The 22,408-nt window shown below is 34.2% G+C and overlaps 1 protein-coding gene across 2 annotated transcripts in view; it reads left to right on the forward strand.

The window, feature by feature from the left end:
* Positions 1-22,408, forward strand: part of TMEM135 (transmembrane protein 135) — a 252,596-nt gene that overhangs the window by 92,666 nt on the left and 137,522 nt on the right. The window contains exon 5 of one of the 2 annotated variants that reach the window (XM_015064047.3): positions 500-565. The exons of the other annotated variant lie outside the window; for it this stretch is intronic. Within the exon in view, the coding sequence (XP_014919533.1) occupies positions 500-565 (66 nt within the window). The remainder of the gene's footprint in view (positions 1-499; positions 566-22,408) is intronic. 2 annotated transcript variants of the gene reach the window in all.

Here is a 22,408-nt window from a genome sequence, read left to right on the forward strand (position 1 = left end):
TTGTTAGTGTATAAAAAGCAATCACTCTTTTTTGGTATTATTTTATGTGTGGAATCACAGAATTATTTCATCTTCTCTCAGTATTTCAGTAGCAGTGAAGTGATTTCAACTGAACTTAAATGGAATGAAAAATAGAATAAATGATAATTTCTGAATTGAATTCAAGTGCTAGCTTATTACTTAATCTTTTTAATCAAACTAAGGTTTAAACTTATCTAAGTGTACTAATTTGAAACCATATAGATATGGGTGAATACTATCAGATCAAAATAACCTTTGAAACAATTTCACTTGAGTTCTTGATAACATTAAAACATTCTGAAAATGATATTTCTGAAGTAGAATGTAGATCATGTACCTCTTATTGTGCTGTATTGATGCTCCTCTAGAAGTTGCTGGAAATGTAATAGTAATGAATGTTTTCTTCAGTTTTGGGGTGGGAGTACAGAATATAAATGATATATTTTTGCTTTTTTTTTTTTTTTTTTTAAATTCACAGGCCACAGAAACACTATTTAGAATGGGAGTAGCAAGAGGAACCATCACAACGTTAAGAAATGGAGAAGTAAGATGAGAATTTTGACATAAATATTATTTCTCATTCCTTAGTCTGCCATTTTTAAAATATAAAATGTGAATTCTGTGATAATTTATATAACAAATTGAGAAATACTTGGTGAGTGAATCTTACCTACAAATCTGTTCTAGTTCAGTCATATTGGAACCAGACCTTAGGTTGAAAACAAAATGCTAAGTCTTTTAATCTTTGGTTGCCGATTGCTTTTACTGTTAAAAGAAAATGATATTTTATGTAATAGTAAGTTTTACAAATATATATATTTTTAATGAAAATAATCCTGTGCTTTTTCCTTTCTTTTTATCCTATGTCCTACAGATCTGATACTTCTTTCTTAGGATAAAATAATTTGTAATGTTGACATTTATCACACAGAGAACGAGAGAGACAAGAGACAAAAGGTGTGGTGGGGGGACAGAAACGAATTTAGTCTGTTTTATAGTTGAGGCTCAATTAAGGAACAGATTCTAAGTTTTGACTTTTCTAAATGTTTCTATCAATTCTTTAAAAAAAAAAATGCTACCACTGGAAATAAATTTTCATTCCAGAATGATTATCAGCCTAATTACCACTCTGTCTGCCTTTTCTTAATTCACTTTCTCACTAAGACATGCTTAAGTTGATGTAGAATATGACATCACATTGCCATATTCCTTTTTCTATTCTACTAGCAAATACTTAAGGATAAAATATAGTGTTCCTCATTCTAGAATTAAGTTCTTTTATTTAATTTAATATTTATAATTCAGTAACCTAAGTATTTAATAGTAGAAGTGACTGAATATCTGAGGAGTTAACTGAAATTGTGTTATTGTATGATTATAAATTTTGTCAGTCAATATATCTTCTTGTTAGGCAAAAATGTACAATCATTTGGAAATGATATACTCTTAAGTGTTGAATTGTATCTTGGCGCAAGGCACTTCGGTATTAACTTGTAGTATATATTTTGTCCATGAAAAAGACTTAACTGATCCCTTTGTATTCTCAACTAACTATAGTATGTGGTACCATTTTGAGAAAAAAAAAATCCCACTAATAAAGTCAGACATATTTATCTGCCTAGAATATACCAAAATAAATTTCATATTTTAGTAAATACTATGTATTTTCTCTTGGGCGGTGGCAATTAATTTTTAAATTTAATCTTCTGTTAAAGGAAGTTTGGGGAAATGCATGCGAGACAGTTTTAAAAGTAATCTTTTGAGCATATCGACACATATTGGATATGTACATATTTTACATAATGGAGAGGAAGTGGGTAAAGCAGCCCACTTTTGATCCATTTCTCCCCCAGTTACTAAGGAATTAGGGATTGCACAGGTTGCTAACTTTGTTAACAGGTATTAATGTTGGACAAAGTTTTTAAGCACTGACTTTCAGTTTCTAAAATGAAGTTAAAACTGTTAAGATGCACATTGTTTTCTTTTACATTTTAGGATCTCTGAAAATGGTATGTGTCTTCTAATCTGTGATATCTCATAGTTACCATATAGTATTTTTCTTTCATGTTTTAATATGTCTTAAATTTTGAGGTTTCTTATAAGTCTCTGATATGTTGGTGTTGATAACAAATGATAATATTTTGTAGTTTAAAAAAATACAGTGATGTAGTAAGTATTCAGTAAATGGTATTTAGAATAGGCTACAGATTAATTTTAATTTAATTATTTGACTTGGAAAATAGAGAATTAAGACAAAACCCAAAGATATTAAATATGTGTATACACAGTTAGCATAGATTTTTGGAGATGCTGGGCTAAGTGTTATGGAAATGGATAATATAGCATGATTCTGGCCTTTAGAAGAGCTTACTCTCTGGTTGAGAAAATAATTGCTTCAATACCTGGGGAAAAAAATCTGGTAGAGAGTAAAAAATACTTAGTTTATGTTGAGTCTGGAAGTAACTAGAGTCCAGATTCCATTTGGAATGTGCTAAATTTTAGTTAGTATCAAGGCAATAATAGATAATTTGTTTGCGAGAAGGAGAAAACCTAAAAGGCTAACAATTTAATGGGTTATTTAAAGAGAAGCTGAAATGACCATATTTATCATATTGGAAACTTTATGATATTCTAAGGGAGGAGAGGGGTCAGCAGCTTACTTATTCTAGGGCATTTACAAAATTGTTCTAGCCCATTGCTGTGAAAATTTCTGTTAAACAGTAGATTAAGAAGTAACCCCGTGACAATGCTATCAGGTAGCAAGAATAAAGACTGATATATCCGAATTACAAAAAATAAGTAAGCTGTTATCTGGTTGCATGATGACATTGAACTTTTCTTGTCTGCCCTTCCCTGTGTTCTAAGTCTAAGCCTACACATTTTGTCTAGTTATTGGGAATTTCTACTTGGATGTTTTAAGAACTGTTGAGACCAGAAAACATGGTTTTTCTCTCAGAAAATAAGAAGGTAGGGGCACCTGGGTGGCTCGGTCGGTTAAGTGTTCAACTTTGGCTCAGGTCATGATCTTGTGATCTGTGAGTTCAAGCCCCACATTGGGCTCTGTGCTGACAGCTCAGAGCCTGGAGCCTGCTTTAGATATTGATTCTCCCTCTCTATCTGCCCCTCCTCTGCTCATGCTCTGTCTGTCTGTCTGTCTCTCTCTCAAAATAAATAAACATTAAAAAAAAATAAGGTAGTTTTTGAAGGAGTTTGAAACTAACTTTATAATATGTTATAATGCATCATTGGAGGATTTAAGCAAAGGAGTGACACATTATATTTTTAATTCTTCATCCCCACTCTGCAAAGGGGAAATTATTCTCATTTTATAGATAAAATGAGGCTCAGAGAGTTTAGACATTAGTCTGTGATCAAACAGCTAGGAAATGGGAGAGAGACAATTTGAACCCCTGTCTGACTCTAATTCCCGTTCATTACCATCATACAATATAATCTTCTTCAATGTAATTCACTTAGTTAGACTAGAGTTTTCTGTTTATTCATTTATCCTATATTTTGACAATTAAAAAAGAGCACAGTAGCTAAGACCTCTGAGATTATTGTAATCAGCCATGATTTTTTATGCATTCTGATTATCCCTGTCCCCTTTTCATATGTATAAAGAAATATGTCGCTTAAAATGAATGGTTCTATTTTGTCACTAAACAGTGACAGTTCTATTTTGTCACTAAATGTCTAACCATGTTGATATGTTCTTTGTACAGTCCTATATGTGGGCTAGATTTTTGTATCTTTATTAAATTACATAGGCAAGGAAGCAGACAGTTTTTCTGGGTAGAATTTTTTTTTCTTTTCACATTTTTATTTTAATTCGAGTAAGTTAACATATAGTGCAATTTTGGCTTCAGGAGTGGAAATCCAGAATTTATCACTTACCTGCAACACCCAGTGCTGATGATAACAAGTGCCCTCCTTAATATCCATCACCCATCTAGCCCATTCCCCATGCACATCCCTCCATCAACCCTTTGTTCTCTGTTGTTAAGAACAGAGTTCTTAAATAAGAAATTCTTAAATTAAGAAAATAACAGAGTTATTTTCTTATGGTTTGTTCCCCCCACCTCTTTTATATCTACTTCCCATATGTTAATCTGTTTTGTTTCCTAAATTCCACATGAGTGCAATCTTAGAATATTTGTCTTTCTCTGGCTGACATTTTGTTTAGCATAATACACTTTAGCTCCATCTACATTGTTGCAAATGGCAAGATTTTATTCCTTTTGATGGCTGAGTAATATTCTGTGGTGTATATGTATGTCTCTACATATGTATGTATATACACCACATCTTTATCATTCATCAGTGTATGGACACTTGGGTTCTTTCCATAGTTTGGCTATTGTTGATAATGCTGCTATAAACTTTGGGGTACATGTACTCCTTTGAATCCGTATTTTTGTATCCTTTGGGTAAATAGCTAGTAGTGCAATTGCTGGGTCATAGGGTAGTTCTATTTTTAACTTTTTGAGGAACCTTCACACTGTTTTCCAGAGTGGCTGCACCAGTTTGCATTCCCACCAACAGTGCAAGAGTGTTCTTCCCTCTCCGCATCCTTGCCAACACCTGTTGTTTCTTGTGTTGTTAATTTTAGCCATTCTGATAGGTGTGAGGTGGTATCTTCTTGTGGTTTTGATTTGTATTTCCCTGATGATAAGTGATGTTGAGCATCTTATCGTGTTTCTGTTGGCCATCTGGATGTCTTCTTTGGAAAAATGTCTATTCATGTCTTCTGCCCATTTCTTCACTGGATTATTTGTTTTTTAGGTGTTGAGTTTAGTAAATTCTTTATAGATTTTGGATTCTAACCCCTTATCAGATCTGCCATTTGCAAATATCTTCTCCCATTTCTTAGGGTGCCTTTTAATTTTGTTGATTGTTCCTTTGTTGTCCAGAAGCTTTTTGTCTTGATGAAGTTCCAGTAGTTCATTTTTGCTTTTGCTTCCCTTGCCTCTGGCGATGTGTCTAGTAAGAAGTTGTTGTGGCTGGGTTTAAAGAGGTTGCTACCTCTGTTCTCCTCTAGGATTTTGATGGTTTCCTGTCTCACATTTAGGTCTTTCATCCATTTTGAATTTATTCTTGTGTATGGTGTAAGAAAGTGGTCCAGTTTCATTTTTCTGCATGTTTCTGTCCAGTTTTCCCAACACTGTTTGTTGAAGAGACTGTCTTTTTCCCATTGAATATTCTTTCCTGCTGTGTTGAAGATTAGTTGACCATATAGTTGTGGGTTGGGTAGAATTGTTTTAAATTTGTTTCTTTATTGGTGGGGCTTATTTATGAAATTTACCATTATCGCAGTTATTGAATGTGCTGGGCTCAAAAATTACACTTTTGTGATTTCTTTAAGAAAGATGTGATTCTATGTTCAGTCTTCCAGGTGTTTATGTATAGCGTAAAACAACCCTTTTGTTGAAAGATAGAATAATTCTTTTAAATTTATGTATTAAAAATATCTACTGTTTTTTTTATATAATTTAAGATCTGAGTAAGTCAGAAAGTGGGTTTTTTCATTAGATTATTCTTAATTCAAAGTTTTGAGAGAGAACAAATTTTAGAAATTCTTTACTTTGGGAAGGTAGGATTGCAAGCTCCAGGTCTTAATTTAATCCTTTACCTTCTATTTATCAGCTCATCCTATCCAGTTCTTACAGGGATATCACTGGGAGTGTAGAATAAAGAAGTTAAATGACTTTTTATAGCCAGTGAGTTTACTTATCTTTTTAGCTCTATTAATTTTTATTAAAATTTTTTTTACATTTATTTATTTTTGAGAGAGAGAGAGAGAGAGATAGTGTGTGTGTGTGTGTGTGTGTGTGTGTGTGTGTGTGTGAGCTGGGGAGGGGCAGAGAGAGAGGGAGACACAGAATCCAAAGCAGCTCTAGGCTCCAATCCATGAACTGTGAGATCATGACCTGAGCTGAAGTCGGATGCTCAACCAACTGAGCCACCCAGGTGCCCTTGTAGCTCTGTTAATTTTTAAAAATTTTATGTATTTCTAAAATGTTAAATATGCATACTTATTTTCATTGTTTTGAAAAAGTTTAATTTTTCATATCTATGTCTTTAGCATTACATTTGGAATTTTGGAGAGTTGAATGGAAGGAGGAATAATCCTTTCCCATTTATTCAGCAAGTATTTATGGAGCACCTTCTATATTTCTGGCATTGTTTTAAGTGCTTGTGATTTATGAGTGAGCAAATCAACCAGTATCCTTGCTTTTGGGGGACTTACATTCCAGCCCACTAAAAACTTATGGAAGAAAATAAAAATATAGAAAGGAGCTAGAAAGTAATTACAATTACATACCTTTAAAAGAAATTATGAAGAAGTGTAAGGTTTAAGAGTACAAGTAATTTAACTAATAGAGGAAGAAACAAGTAATTAGAGTAAGGTTAAGTTTAGAAAATTTCTTAGGAAGCATATCTTCAGCTGGGCCTTATAGGAATTTATGAACATTGCTGAAGGAGAGGAGGTCAGAAGGCATTGTTAATTAGGAGAAAGTGTACAAATGGGCATAGTTGAGAGTTAAGGAGAGACATCTTGATGTAGAATTAAAAAGGAGGGGAGTAGGGTGTGGTGTTGAAGGGAAATAACATTTATTTAGTATCTGTTCTGGGCACTTAGTAATTATTCAGCTCATTTATATATCAAAACAACTTTCCATTTTAGATTCTTTTATCACAGTTCTTTCCAAAGGAGGTGTTTAAAATTCAAGAAAGTATAGCTGACCTTAGAACAACACAAGATTTGAACTGCACAGGTCCACTTATATATAGATTTTTAAAATTTTATAAATGCATTTTGTCTTTCTTATGATATTCTCAACATTTTCTTTTTTTCCTAGCTTACTTTATTATAGGAATACAATATATAAAACTTGTAAAATAGGAAATATGTGTTAATTGACTGGTTAAGTTATCTTAAGGCTTGCAATCAACTGTAGACTATTAGTTGTTAAGTTTTTGGGGTGTCAAAAGTTATATGCAGATTTTTTACTGGGTAGGGTTTGGTGCCCCTAACCTCCACATTGTTCAAGGGTCAACTGTAGTTTGTTTGTTTGTTTGTTTGTTTTTGAATTCATGTTTCCCTGATAATTTACCATACGAATGCTCACTTACATTGATTAAGCTTATGAATCAAGAATTAATACTTTATCTCCTTCCCAAATGGAATAGCCAGTTTTGTGTGCTGGAAAGAGCACTCGTCTGCATGCTAGTCGTGGGTTCTCTTCCTGCTGTACTATCTATGTGTTCTTGGGCAGTTTACTTAACTTCTTACAACTTCAGATTCGTACTTTAGAAAATGAATTGATTAGTTGATCTTTAAGATCCTATACAGCTGTAACATTTTCTACTTCTAGGCAGCTTTGTATATCCCCCTTCCCCTTTTTTAAAAAAGTCGTTCTTGGCCTTTACTGTACATGAGAATTGCCTTTGGAGCTCTATAAAATTTAGGTGCATGGACTCCATCCCCAAAGACTTTGTCTCTTGGGTCTAGCTTATGGCTCCAGTGTCTATATTTATATAGATTTACTCATCTAGTATACAACTACTAATCTATCATACAGAATTACTAAAATCTACTCATTTTAATGCCTAGCCACTTCTGTAAACTATTTTAAAGAAGTATTCTTCTTTTCTTTTATTAAAAATATTTTTTTTAAACGTTTATTCATTTTTGGGAGATAGAGACAGAGTGTGAGGGGGGAGGGGTAGAGAGAGGGAGACACAGAATCCTGAGCAGGCTTCAGGCTCTGAGCTGTCAGCACAGGGCCCGATGCGGGGCTCGAACCCATGAACTGTGAGACCATGACATGAGCTGAAGTCGGACGCTTACCCAACTGAGCCACCCAGGCGCCCCAATAAATATTTTTCATTGTTTCTTCTTTGAACTCAAGGAACACACAGTTTGAGTAAGGCAAAACAGATGAAGACATAGCAAGGGGTTTGAAATGTATTTAAAGATTTTTGTATATAAAGTAGAACACAGCAGCATGGATTGCTGTTTTGGAAAGATGGATAGGGGATTTGACTCAGTATCTACTTTTGTTTTATATTGCTGTATTCTACATGCTTTATAAGAATGGAAATCTTTTTTGCCTTTCAGGAACAAAATGCCCTACATAAGTAATACAGAATATTTTGTTGTAGTGTAATTGCTGCAGTAAGAGTAGGAGCTCTTTGTTATGGATTTCTGTTTCTTCAGATTTAGCATCTGCCTAGCATATAATAAGGATCTTAGTATAGTTCTGATGAACAAGTAATAGAGTTATTTAGAAAGAATATCTGTGATAAATACCACTTTGATTTAATCAGCTCTCAGTTTAAGATAAATGTAACCATAAATATAGATTTATATGTGTAGTAAATACTAGGGTTATATTATTTCAAAATCATGAAATTGTGATATTAGTGATAAATTTTTTGACATTTTTTCATGACTGAAAGACTATTTGAAGAGACTGAAATTTACATATTTAATATTCAATCTTGTTCACAAAGTTAATCGAGTATTTAAGATATTAAGATATACTTCCAACATTGTTAAAACTGTTAAAAATTATATTCAATTTAGTTTACTTTTTAAGTGTTTTTTCTTCTTTGTGAATGAGAATTCTTTATATAAAGAAACCTAGATGTAAACTTTCATATATTTATATTTTTAAAATTGCATTTAGTTTTCTTAGTTAAATATTTTATTTATCTGTTTATTTTTACTCTTCTGTTTTAATACCACCTCAGGAAATATGTATGTCTCTAATAAGCAAAGTGTTAGTATTTCAAATACTGAGATCTTAGTGACTTGGTGTTTAGTGAATGCCGGGGCCTAGTGGCTGGTAAACTCTGATCAAATGAGGAAATACTATTGAGAGCATCTTAAAGATCTGAGGCATGGCACTGGAGTCAGATCTAGTGTCCCTTCCCTTCCTTTCTTTCCCTAAATATTGAGTCCCAGGGACTATACTAGGTGCTAGGTTTTAATGGTAAATAAAACTAGTATGGGTTCTTCTCTCAGGAAGCTTTATATATATAGTTTAGTAGCTGAATCCACAACCTGCCACTTATGACATTGCTACTCAGTGTCTTGTTCTGTAAATAGGAATAAATGCATCCACTTCATGCATTACTTTGTGAGAAGCAAATTAGATAACATGTATAAAGCATTTAGCACAATGTCTGGCCCAAAGGAAGCCTATTAAAATTTAGTCTATACTGAATTATAACTGTTTTATTTAATTAAATATGATTAAGTATATTCTGTATTTGAGTATATGGAAATCTCTGGATTGTGGTTATTTGTAACAGTGTGTGAACTGAGAGTTGGTAATGAAAGACAGACTTTAAATATTTTGGTCAGCATATTTGTCAGTGCCCTTTGCTGTCTAATGCCGATAGCTCAGTTATATAAAGAATATATTTAGTTATGGACTTGACGTCTCCTACTCAACCAAATTCTATGGAGCATGATTTTGTTTACATACATAGAATAAAACATAGCAGGAGTTAGTGCAATGGCAGAAAAACTGAAATGTACAAATAAACATAAGAATTCTATTAGAAAAACAGGGTGAAATCATTGAATAGTAGAAACTTAGTTCTGATAATTCCAAGTCTTAGTGGGACAAAAGTCCCGCTGTGAATGGTGAGACACTGACCTTCCAGAAGTGCAGCCTAAGGCTCAGTGATCCTGTCAAGGAAAATTGGGTTATCTCTTCTGCAAGAAGGCCTCTGATTTATGTATTGTATTTTAACAGGAAGAAAATGTTAAGATGCTTTATACATGTCCATTGCCATTTAAAATATACTCTTTGTTAACTTGATTAGCTCCCTCCCATATCATGTAAGGGAAAAATTAAAAAAAAAAAAAAAAAAAAGGAAATCTGACCATTCTAGAATGTTCCTGAATAACTCTTTCAAGTCTCTTGTGTTTTTTGTACCCCCCTCCCGCAGTGATTTCCAAATTGTATGCTTATTGACAAGCTATATAAATAATCTATTGGAATTTAACCTAGAAAAGTTATTATAATGTTTCTTCCTTTCAAGCAACAGATAGAATATAGCTAAAAAACAAAAACAAAAACAAAAGAACATAAAAAACATATGGGGAAAATGGATAATATCCAGAGAAGGGGAGAAGGAATAAATATGGAAAATGATCTAGAGAGAAAGGTTAGGGCCCAAAGAGGATTTATAACAAGTAAGCTAATGCAGGGAAATCCCAAAGCTTTCTTTAATGAGATGGGAAGAAATGAGTTTTGATTGCAGAACAGAAAGTTGGAGATAACTGAAGCCACTGGTCATTACTTTAGGGTGATGAAACATTCAGAGCTTCAGAGAGGTTGTGGGATTGCTATCTTGCTCATTTTAAAAAGGTTTATTTCCTAATAGCCATCAATCTGGGTGCTTTAGATATTGAACTGCCAGAGGCAGAAGACTGGTTTACATAGCATCTTGGTAATATATATATGTGTATATATAGATACATATTTTTTTTCATTCTGTTTTTTTTTTTTTTCAGTTTTATAATTCCATGAATCAAAACAGCATGCTATGTTTTGGCAGGTGCTCAGAAAATTTAGAATCCATGCCAGAATTACATTGATCTTCAGAACTTATATTTTATTCTTGCTGGAAAATTTTGTCCTTGTCACTAAATCTGCTTCAAGTGGCTCATCATGTTATATGCTGTGACATTATTTCATACTCCTGTTGAACAGAGTTTATTTGGAAAATTCTGGTGCAGACAAAGAAGGCCAGGGGCTAAGCTGAGTTTTTAAAAATATCAGATCACAATATTTAAGCTTGGTGGCCTTGTCTATACCAATTCTGTATGTGCCTTTCCATACCAAGGTAATTATCTATTGATTGCCCTTATTTTCTTCATAATAGAAACTCTGCTTTTGATTTAAATACAAAAATAAATGTGCCATGATTTTGTCCTTAACCAAAACAAACAATATCTGGACAATGTCTGGCTAAGTATGGAATACTTAGGTTTTATTTTTCAAAAATTGGAAGGATTCTTAAGATAACATCAGTTTGTTTTGATCCTAATAGGAAGAGCTTTAGGCCAGGAAAGCAATTATTTCCATATGGGTAAAGCCAGCCCCAACTACTTCCCCTTCACCAACCCACTGAACTTAAACTTGCCTATCTTGGTTATATAGCTAAATGTGGTTGAATATATTAGAAAATGCAGGCTCTATTATAAAAATAGTCTTTAGATATACAGAAAATTTTTTTTGTACAAAGCATACCAAAGGAATTTTGTATAAAATGTTGGGATGAGTCCACCAACAAGTAATTTAAACTTTTTGAATCGCCGAAGAAATTTAATTTATACACACATATATGTATAATATATTTCTTACTATTTTGTTTGCACATCTTTTTTCTTTCTTTGTTGATTCTTGGCTGTATTGTCAATAGGTGAATTTGCTGTGTAGTGACAAGTATTGTTTGTGATGACTAGTAGGGGTGTGGCATATCAGAAAAGAAAAGGTTGTGGTCTTTCTGGTGATCAACTCTGATCCTAAATCAATCATTGTGAATCACCTCATTAGCATAAGAGACACTCCTATCATTCTGGAAATTCTAAGGATGTTTGAAGTTGTGTACCAGAAACTGGGAACAGAGACCAGATATATTCTTTATTATAGCATAGTCTATAGATTTGCTTTTCCTGAAAATTTCATATATATGGAATTATACAGTAGGTACTCTTTTGTGTCTGACTTCTTTCACGTAGTATTTTTTTGAGGTTTATTCATATCAGGTTTTTCCTTTTTCATGACTGAATAGTATCCATTGTATGGATAATATTTGGCTTATCTATTAACTAGTTAATGAAGATTCGGATTACTTCCAGGTCTTGGCTTTTATAAATAATACTTCTTGCTGGGATAGCTCAGTAGGTTGAACATCTGAGTAGGTTGAACGTTTCTGCTCAGGTCATGATCCCATGGTGAACATGGAGCCTGCTTGAGATTCTTTTTCCCTCTGCCCCTCTCCCCTGCTTTTGCTGTCTCTCTCTAAAAATAAAACAAATTAAAATAATTTACTTCTGTATTTGCCTAGAAGTCTTTGCTTGGTATATGTTTTTATGTCTCTTAGGTTGATACCTAAGATTGGAATTGCTAGGTCATCTGAGTAACTGTTTACGAAAAAGTGGCTTTGCCATTCTACATTCCCAGTGGCAGTGGACAAGGAGTCCAGTTTGTCAACATCTTTGCCAACATTTGGTATTACCAGTCTTTTTGATTATAGCCATTCTAGAAATATGTACTAGTAACTCATTATGGTTTTAATTTGCATATCCCTAATGACTAATGATGTTGGGCATCTTTTTGTGTGCTTATTCATTTGTGTATCTTTGGTAAAATGTCTATTGGAATATTTTGCCCATTTCCTCATTGGGTTTGTTAATCATTGAATTGGAGCAGGTGACTTTTAAAAAATTCTGGATATAAATCTCATATTAAATACATGATGTAAAAAAATTTTTCCCCGGTCTGTGGTGTTTCTATTTTGTAAACAGTACTTTTTGAAAGTAAAAGTTTTAAATTTTGATGAGGGTTCAGTTTATTAATTGTTTTTTGTATTCTAGCTAAGAAATCTTTCCCTAATCCAGAGTTGCAAAGATTTTCTCCTATGTTTTCTTCTAGAAGTTTTATATTTTTTGGTTTTATATTTATTATTATTATTGTTATTTTATTTTTTCAAGTTTACTTATTTTGAGAGAGAGGGAGAGAGTGTGTATGCACGTGGGGAAGGGGCAGGGAGTGATTGGAGAGAGAAAGAATCCCAAGCAGGATCTGTGCTGTCAGCGCAAAGCCTGACGTGGGGCTCAATCTTACAAACACTGAGATCATGACCTGTGCTGAAATCAAGAGCTGGACATTTAACTGACTGAGCTACCCAGACACCCTGGGTTCTGTGATCCATTTTGAGTTGACTTTTGCATATGGTGTGAGGCAGAGGTTCAGCTATTTATTTTGCTTATAGATACCCTGTTATTCCAGAATCATTTGTTGAAAAAACTCTCCTTTGCTTATTAAATTGCACGGACACCTTTGTCAAAATCAATTGACCATAAATGGTAGGGTTTATTTCTGGAAATTTTGTGATTCTCTTTCTGCTAAGTTGAAGGAAGTAGAGTCAGTCTTTGTCTGTCTCTCCCACTGATTACAACTAAAAACCCTGAACGGTATACATAAAGCAACTATCTGCAACCTTAAGTGATAGCAGAAGATTGGAGAAAAGGGTCAAAACTGGAAGTGTGACTGATACCAGTGAAGTTTCCTGTTTCTTCCCACTCACCATCCTTTTTCTCCTTGTTTGCACTCCGGGGAATCTCCTATTCTTGATCTGTACAAAGCTCTAAGGGACCCCCTCTTCCTCTGTTTATGGTCAGAGAACTAGAAATGAGGGCTCCTGTATGAAGAAGACTGTAGAAAATCATAATTTTCTTATTATGTTTTGCATTTTGGTTTTACTCTCCTGGTAGGACTCCAAGAACTGTCCTCCAGCAACACTGGTGGTAGTGATAGTCGCAGCTGTGCAGCCATTTAAAACTCAGATCTTTCCCTTTACCAGAGAAACTAGAAAAAGGGGTTCTTATAGTCCAAAGAGTGTGGGGAGAATATGTTATTTTTTGCTTTCTTCCTTTCTTGCAACTTCATCTCTGAGGCAGATGTAGTTGTAGTCCATGTGCAATGGTATGAGGGGGGTGGCAAAACCCCAACATAGTCAGAAGATCAAGAAAAGGAGCTTAGGAGACAGAATGTGGGGAAAGTCATGGAGAGACAGGAGGTAGAGAAAAAGATGACCTAAATCTGTCTATGACATCTTAGACTCACCTCTGAGCAGAACATGTATGTACTAACAATAAAGACTGAAAACTGAACTATACCATAGACCATTGCCCTTAGGTGGTGCATGTGGAGATATATTGAATACACTGAAGAAACTTGGGAGATTGAAAATGATATTGAAACCACAGCCCAGAGAAGGTGGGTTGGGACTTGTGGTTGGGACCTAGTTCGGATGATTGCCTTCAACAACATCGGCAAAAACAGCAGCAACAGCAACAACCGCAAACAATGATTATCTGGAGGACCAAGAATCCTTAACGTGATCAGGAATGTCATAATACAAGTCTCTAGGACTTGTATCCAAAAGTATTTGGCATGCCAAGAACCAAGGAAATCGTAACCAATTGTAGGGAAGACAGCAATCAACAGATGCCAGTGTTGAGATGACATTGATGTTGGAATTATGAAAAAGTTTTCAAAACAACTGTTACAACCCTGAAAACATTGTTGATATGAATAGCAAGATTGAAGTTCCCGGCAAAGAAAAAGAAACCACAGGAAGAACCAAATTGAAATTTTAGGACAGAAAATTAAAATAACTCAAATATTATCATTAAATATAAAAATAACTAAACATGCATTAGTTGAGTTCAACAATAGAGAAGACAAAGGAAAGAACAGTGAAGTTGAAGAAAGCTCAATAATAATTATGCAATCTACATGATAATCAGAAAAAGAGAACAATGAGCAGAGCTTAAGGACTAGTAAAGATCTAATATTTGTGTCAAAAGTGTCCCAGAGGAAATGCAAAGAGATTTGTGCAGAAAAAATATTTGAAGAAATAATGGCTGAAAACTTCCAAATTTCTATGAAAGACAAATTTATATGTTCATAAATCTCAATGAACACCTACTGATAGGCTAAATATTCTATGATTCCATTTATATAACATTCTGCAAAAGCCAAAACTTATAGGGATGGGAGAATGGATCCATGATTGTCAGAGATTGGAGATGGAGGAGAGGTTGATTACAAAAGGACAAAACAAGGAAATTTTTTGGTGTTGGAACTATTTTGGTATTGTGGTGCTGGTGGTAGGTGCAAGATTTTGTGTATTTGTCAAAACCAATGTAGTTATACAGTATAAAGTAAAATTTACTGTATGTAAATTAAAAAAGAAAAAAGTTAAGGCAACCAAAACATGTGTATTGGAAGAGAATGCCATTAAGAACACTCTGGTTCTGGGGCGCCTGGGTAGCTCAGTTGGTTAAGCATCAGACTTCAGCTCAGGTCGTGATCTCAGGATCTGCAGGTTTGAGCCACACCTCTGGGCTTTTTGCTGACAGCTTAGAGCCTGGAGCCTGCTTCAGATTGGAGCCTGCTTCAGATTCTGTCTCCCTCTCTCTCTGCCCCTCCCCTGTTTGCACTCTGTCTCCCTCACTCTCTCAAAAATAAATAAACATGAAAAAAGTTAAAACAAAAAAGAATACTCTGGTTCTTACAATTTCTCCTGGACTGTTGAAGATTAAGGAGCAGAATTAAGGAGGCTCGTTCTACAGATTATTTTTTTCCTTTGGTTTCTTCCAGGATTTTTTCCTTATCTTTCAAAATGATATGCCTAGGTATAGTGTTTATTTTATTTTATATTTTATTATTTATTTATTTATTTATTTATTTATTTATTTATACATACTTTTCCTACTTAGTATTTTTTTGAGCTTGCTGTATCTGTTGTTTGGTGTGTTACATTAATTTGGGAAATTTTCAGTCAGTTTCGAATATTTCTTCTGTGCCTTTTTTTCTACTCCTTTTGTTTATTCCCATTACATATATGTTACACCTTTTTAGTTGCCTGCAGTCCTTGGATATTTTATTCTGCTCTTTTCAGTCTTTGTTCTCTTTGCTTTTCAGTTTTTGAGGTTTCTATTGTGTATCCTCAAGTTCAGAGATTCTTTCCTCAGCCATGTTCAGGCTACTAATAAGCCATTCAAAGGCATTCTTCATTTCTGTTACAGTGTTTCTTATCTGTAGCATTTGTTTTTGATTTTTTTCTCAGGATTCCTATCTCTCTGTATACATTGCCCATCTGTTTTTGCATGCTGTCTACTTTGTCCATTAGAGTCTTTAGCATATTAATCATTATTGTTTTAAATTCCTTGTCTGGTAATTCTGACATTTGTGCTGTGTCTGGTTCTGATGCCTGCTTTGTTGCTTCAGATTTGGTTTTTGCTTTCTAGTATGTTTTGTAATTTTTCTTGAAAGCTAGACATGATGTACTAGGTAAAAGGAACTGCTCAAATAAGACTTTTGTAATGTGATGATGAAGTGTGGGAGGATGTGAAGCATTCTGTAGTCATATGCTTTCTTCTCAGTCTTTTAGTGAGACTGTGGTTTTGGACTGTGAACTTCAGAGATGTTTCTCAGGTTTTTTTCAACTCCCTTAGGTGGGACAGGATGGCTAACATGGGCTGGAGTTCTCTTCCCCTACATCGATTAGGCTCTGATAATACCCTAGCAACATAGGCTCTGAGGGTAGTCCTTGTTAAGAACAGAGTTTTATGGCTTATTTCAAAATGGTTCCTTTTCTCTTCCCTCTGCTTAGAAGCACTAGGGGATTTTTGTGTGATATTTACGGTGAGAACTCAGTCAAGCTTCTGTAGGTAAAACTCACCTAAGCGTGAGCCCCTCCCCGCCCATGACTGGGTTCTTCTGGAGTTTTTAACTCTCAGACTTGTTCACACTGAGTCTCCAGCAATTTAGTCAATTATAGGTTTTCCTACCCCAGCGCTGGTTCCTGTGGTTTCTACTCCTGAGTCTCTGCTGAGGTAAGCCTTGACTCCCTGTATTTGCCAGTCTGTTTCTCCAGTGTTGGGGGCAGTGGTTTGCCCTGTGTCCTCACCTCTTACAGATCCAAGAAGAGTTGTTGGTTTTTCAGTTTGTTGAACAGCTTCTTACTTGTTAAGATGGAATTGTGACTTCCAAGTTCCTTCCATGTGGAACTGTAAATTGGAAGTCCCTCAGATTCTTTAAGGAGAATTGAATCCTTGCACTCATGATTTCTATATGATGTTGAAATACTCAATTTCTTTTGAACGAAGGTTCCATTTTTTTTTTTAAAGACAGGATTGGTAACATGGAATGTATTTGAAATGGGAGAAGTAAGACTTAGTATTTAATAAAGGCTCAGAAAGAAGTTAAAAATATTTACCAAAAATAAAAATTCAGAATAGAATTTTGAATATGTACTGATATTTAACAGTATTAAAATGAAGTTTTTGTTTATTGTTTTTCCAGGCTTTCCAAGTTTATGTGCCAAAATGAAACTTACATATGTTTTGTATTTCTTGTTAATAGTAGTATACAGTGTACATTTTGTGACCTACAGACTTTCTTTCTTTTTAAAAAATTCTGTATTAAAATTAGTAGGAAGATAAACCAAAGTGCTTTCTGTATGTGCTTAAATAACAGTTCTTGTTCACTGCTCACACTTGTGATATTGGGTACAGGGTTGTTCGTGATGATATTGAAGACAAGGTGGATTAAGTGGAGGTCTACAGACTCAAATAAGAATTCTCAGATAGTGACGTTTTAGCACCAGATCTGATTGCTTTCACAGCTATCTCACAGTGTTATCTTGTGTTTTAAAAATGTAGATTCTGCTGTCTTAAAAGCTGTTTTTAGTTTTGGCTTGTATGGGTTTTGTCAAAGCAATTTTGACAGTATTATTATTAATTATTTTAACCATTGTGTTGTACTTTCACCTAAATGTTAAGTAGATGAAAACCCTTGAAGAGAAAGTCAAGTTATATACTAGGTAAACAGTCTTTTCTGTAGTTTTCTTAAACATGTTTTATTACTAAGGTACAAATATAAATTAACATTTTAAACAAATCAAATATACTCAACGTGGTGAGACCTGTTGCTCCCAAAGAATTATGGTTAAACCATATGAAGGTATTTTCCTTTTCTGGTGTTGAACTAGGCTGTGCAACATGGGAGGCAAAAACCTGGGTATTGCAGCCTATGACCACCTCTTCTATCACCACTACTGCTGATGAGAAAAGGAATCAAGGTGTTTCCTTACCTCAACACTAAAAAGCAGATGGTGATATCTAGCTGTACCATGCCAAAAGAGAATGGAAGATTCAAAAGCAGGTAAATATTTGTTGAAAACAAACTGTGTGCCTTTTCCTATTTCTTCCACTTTTTATATTCAGATCTTACTCATTCCTCAAGTGAGACTCATCTCAATTGTTACCTCCTCTGTGATTTCCCCAGCTGGAAGTCATTTTTCCTTTCTCTGAAATATCACAGCACCGTATTTGTATCTATATAAGCTTTCAGTATTTCCTGCATTTACATTTGTTAGTTACTTGCCTTATGTTTCCTGCTAGATTTAAGCTCTTCAAGGATGGTTTTTGATCTCATTTTCCTTTGTATTCTATATAACAGTTAGTATAGCATCCCAATTTATATTCATTGAGTTAATGGAAGACAAACTGATGGTAAATTAAGAGGAGAAAACTACAAATGAAAGTCCTCTCTTGTATATATGTTTGTTTAAGTTACAGTTTCTGGTTCACTGCTTAGACTTGTGACTGGGTGGAAGGTTGTTCAATATGGCCTGTAGTAATTGCAACATACCTGTTGTGATAAAATGATTAAAAAGGTAGTACCTTTATTGGGGTACTATGAATTGTAGATGATGAGAAATATTTGTGTGCAGAAATGTAAATCTCCTTAAATCTCCTAGGGCTCCTTAAATATCCCCACCTAGGGCTGCAGCCGATACAAGTTTGATTTGCCTGTTTTTCTGGTGTTGTATTATCAAAATGATGGATTTTAACATGAATGTGATGGGAATTTGTGAAGGTACTTTGCATCACTTTCTGCTTACTGATTATTTACCTAATGAAGATCAGATTTCTTTAGAAAATATTTCTTCCTTAGAAAATTATGTTTTTAAACTGCGTTCTAGATATAGGGAAATGTAATGATGAGACATGGCCCCTGCTTTCATGGCCCATGCTTTCATGCATCTCATTTTAAAAAGTATTGTTTCATACAGGTTTCTTTTAATTTATCTCTTGAATATTTAGTGTTAAGTATTTTATTTTTTTTTAATTTTTTTTTAACATTTATTTATTTTTGAGACAGAGAGAGACAGAGCATGAACGGGGGGAAGGCCAGAGAGAGAGGGAGACACAGAATCTGAAGCAGGCTCCAGGCTCTGAGCTGTCAGCACAGAGCCTGATGCGGGGCTCGAACTCACGGACTGTGAGATCGTGACCTGAGCAAAGTCGGACGCTCAACCGACTGAGCCACCCAGGCGCCCCATAGTGTTAAGTATTTTAAATGTGATTTTTTTTCTAGTTTTATTTCTTATAGAATGTAAGTAAAATTAATATTTGATTTTACTATGGTATTTGATGTAAATTTTTTCCATCACATTCACGTGACCTACCAGGGTTTAAATCCTTTTAATTCTAATAATTCTATAGAGTTGAGGTTAAGGAAGGGCAAGGAAAGAAGGCTATTGCTTGAAGCTAAAAGCTCTATTGTATTTGAATTGTAGCTGTCTAAATGACAGATGTTCCTATTCAATTGGCATGGTTCAATAATCATCAAAATTTTGTTTCTTTCCTCTATAGTCTATAGTAAAGCTAATGGCAAATAAAATTTAGCTCTGTTTTTTAATTCCAGGGCACTTTCTTGTTAAAAAAGGACATCTTACCATTTGCAATAACATGGATGGAACTAGAGTGTATTATGCTAAGTGAAATAAGTCAAAGACAAATATATGATTTCACTCATATATGGAATTTAAGAAACAAAACAGATGAACATAGAGGAAGTGAAGCAAAAATAAGACAAAAACAGAGAAGGAGACAAACCATAAGATTTAAATACAGAGAACAAACTGAGGGTTGCTTGGTAGGGTGTTGGGTAGAGGGATGGTCAAAATGGATGATGGATATTGAGGAGGGCACTTGTTGGGAGGAGCACTGGGTGTTGCAGGTAAGTGACGAATCACTAAATTCTATTCCTGAAATCACTATTACACTATATGTTAACTTAGATTAAAAAAAGAAGACGTTGTAATGAAATCATCTGATAAATGTAAACTTTTTTACTGATAGATTGGTTAGCCTAGTTGAAATGCATGCATTGACAGTGAAACTTGCAAATCACCTATTTTCTGAATACTATTTCTGTATTAACAGCATTGTTTAAAAATCCCAACAGAGTTTGATTAATACTAATAATCTTTTTTGTTCTAAGAGCATAATGTTTAGTGAACATTCTCTAAGTTGGAAAATTTCGCCATATATCTTTCAAATATTTTAGAACCTTTTAAGTTCAAAAAGGACTTTGTGTCACAGTTGTTTTATTCGTTTTTTTGGAAAATTATTTAAGAGAATTTGAAACTTTCTCCCTATGTATTTATTTGTGAATTGCCTGTGTTTCAGAAAAACTGATCAAAAAAATTAGACATTATATAATGGCAGGCAGTTTAATTTCAGATTACCTTTCTATTTGGTGTTTCTTCCATCATTGGGTTAATTTTTTTTTTGATATAACAAGTTTTCAATCTTTAGTAGCAAGAGAGTATGCCTTTAAATGCTGCTCTTTGCAAAATGCATAGTGACAATTTAATCTGTAGTTTTGCCTGACATAATGGCTTCTAGATAAGAACTTTGAGGAGCATCTGATTACTTTAGGTTTTTATAAATCATCAGTTCACAATGGTTTTTAGAAAATTACTCTTTGTTCCATAGTAAATGAAGAAATTTCTAATGCTATGTTTCAGACACTCTAAACATGACACATTGTATTAATAAGTATATGTCATAGTGTTAGATGCTCACTTCTTTTTCCTTCTTAAATATTCTTGTGTTATATAAGGACATTACATATAATGAGGTATTTTTGTTTTGTACATATTACTTTCTATATTGAATTCCAGTGGCTGGAATGTAGTTTATGTATAACCGGGGCCCAAGGGTACAAGAGTACCTGGCTCCGGGGGTCCTAAACAGACCAGGTTCAGCTACTCGCCACTGACAAAATCCAAAGGCAGAGAGACGAGTGGTGGTGAAATAAAGGAATTTATATTAGTGAGGTCAACACCAGGAAGATAGTGGACTAATGTCTCAAAGAAGGTCTCTAAAGTGCTGAAAATACTTCTGGGTTTATGTAAGGAGAGAGTGAGACAAAGGTCACTGGGGTAGAACAGTTGGGCAATAAAGGTCAGGTTGATCATTGTCTAGGGGTCAAACACGTGGGTCTTGCTGGCTCAGGGCAGTCGTTATTGCTTGAGGGGTAGTTTTGTTTCCTATCAGGGCATACTTTGCCCACTGGGCCTTTTGCCTGAGTGAAGAGAAGGGCTAGAAAGAACTTAATCAATTAGAAAGAACAGACTCAGGTCAAAATGGAGGTAGTTGAAGTCCTCTTTCAGATGCTTATTGAAAGGTTGGTGTTGTTAAACACTTAGGAGTGAACATTGATTTATAAGATTTTAAATGCCCGGCAGAAGTGTTAATACACATTGGTTTACTTCTTTTTATGAAAACCCAGTAGGCAAATAATCTCTTGGCTAAATAAAAAATTTAGGATACCATCTATTACATCATCAAAGAATTTTATGATAAAAATTTCTTTTTATTATGGAATATTTCAAACTTATACAAAATGAATAGCCATTTTCCAACTTTAGTTATACACTGATTGCTAATATCTTTTATCCATACCCCCATCCACTTTCCTGTTATTCTGTCAATAACTTTGAGGCACATTTTAGACATTCTGTCATTCAGTCTATAAATATTTTAAGTGTGTATCACTAAAAGGTAAGGACTCCCCTTTGAAAAACATAAACATAACGCCATTTACCTCCCTCAGAAATTTCCCGTTATTTACACAGTATACTTCAGTGTTCATATTTCCTTAGTCATCTTTTTGTCTAAGTGAGAATGCAAATGGCATTCCAATTCATTAACAAATTTTAAATTGTTTTAATTGGTTGGTTCCCCCTTCATCCATCTCACTCTGATTTCCTAGAAACTGGCTCCAATAGTGAGTAATGAGGTTTTAAAAATGATTATTGTAAAGTCATAGATTTAAACAGATTTTATGTGTTTCAGTCCATTGTAGTTATCCTTATCCTTCTTCATAGTCAGATTGTTCCTATTTTGGCCAATATTGGCTTCTGAATTGGCTTCTGAATCCTTTTTATGTAATCTTAGTAGTGTTCTGATAAGATGTTTGTCTTGTACGTTTGCTGGCCCCAGTGGGAGTTGGCTATTTCTCCAAGTGGCCATGGTTAATATAAAGAAGGAGTCTAATTTAAAAAATGTTTTTATCTTTCATACTATTCTTACCCATGAATTAAAATTTTTATTTAACTTAGACAGTTTTGATTGAGTGGATCATTGTTTCAGATTTGTCTGCTGTTGAAGTCAGCAGTCTGAGATTTAGGTTTCCCCCCCAGGAATTTCTGTTACAATAAGGTTCATCTGTAAAGATGCTTTAAGTTTTGTGATATAGAATTTGAA

This window comes from Acinonyx jubatus, chromosome D1, assembly GCF_027475565.1.
Source record: "Acinonyx jubatus isolate Ajub_Pintada_27869175 chromosome D1, VMU_Ajub_asm_v1.0, whole genome shotgun sequence".
In the NCBI taxonomy this organism is placed as follows: domain Eukaryota; kingdom Metazoa; phylum Chordata; class Mammalia; order Carnivora; family Felidae; genus Acinonyx; species Acinonyx jubatus.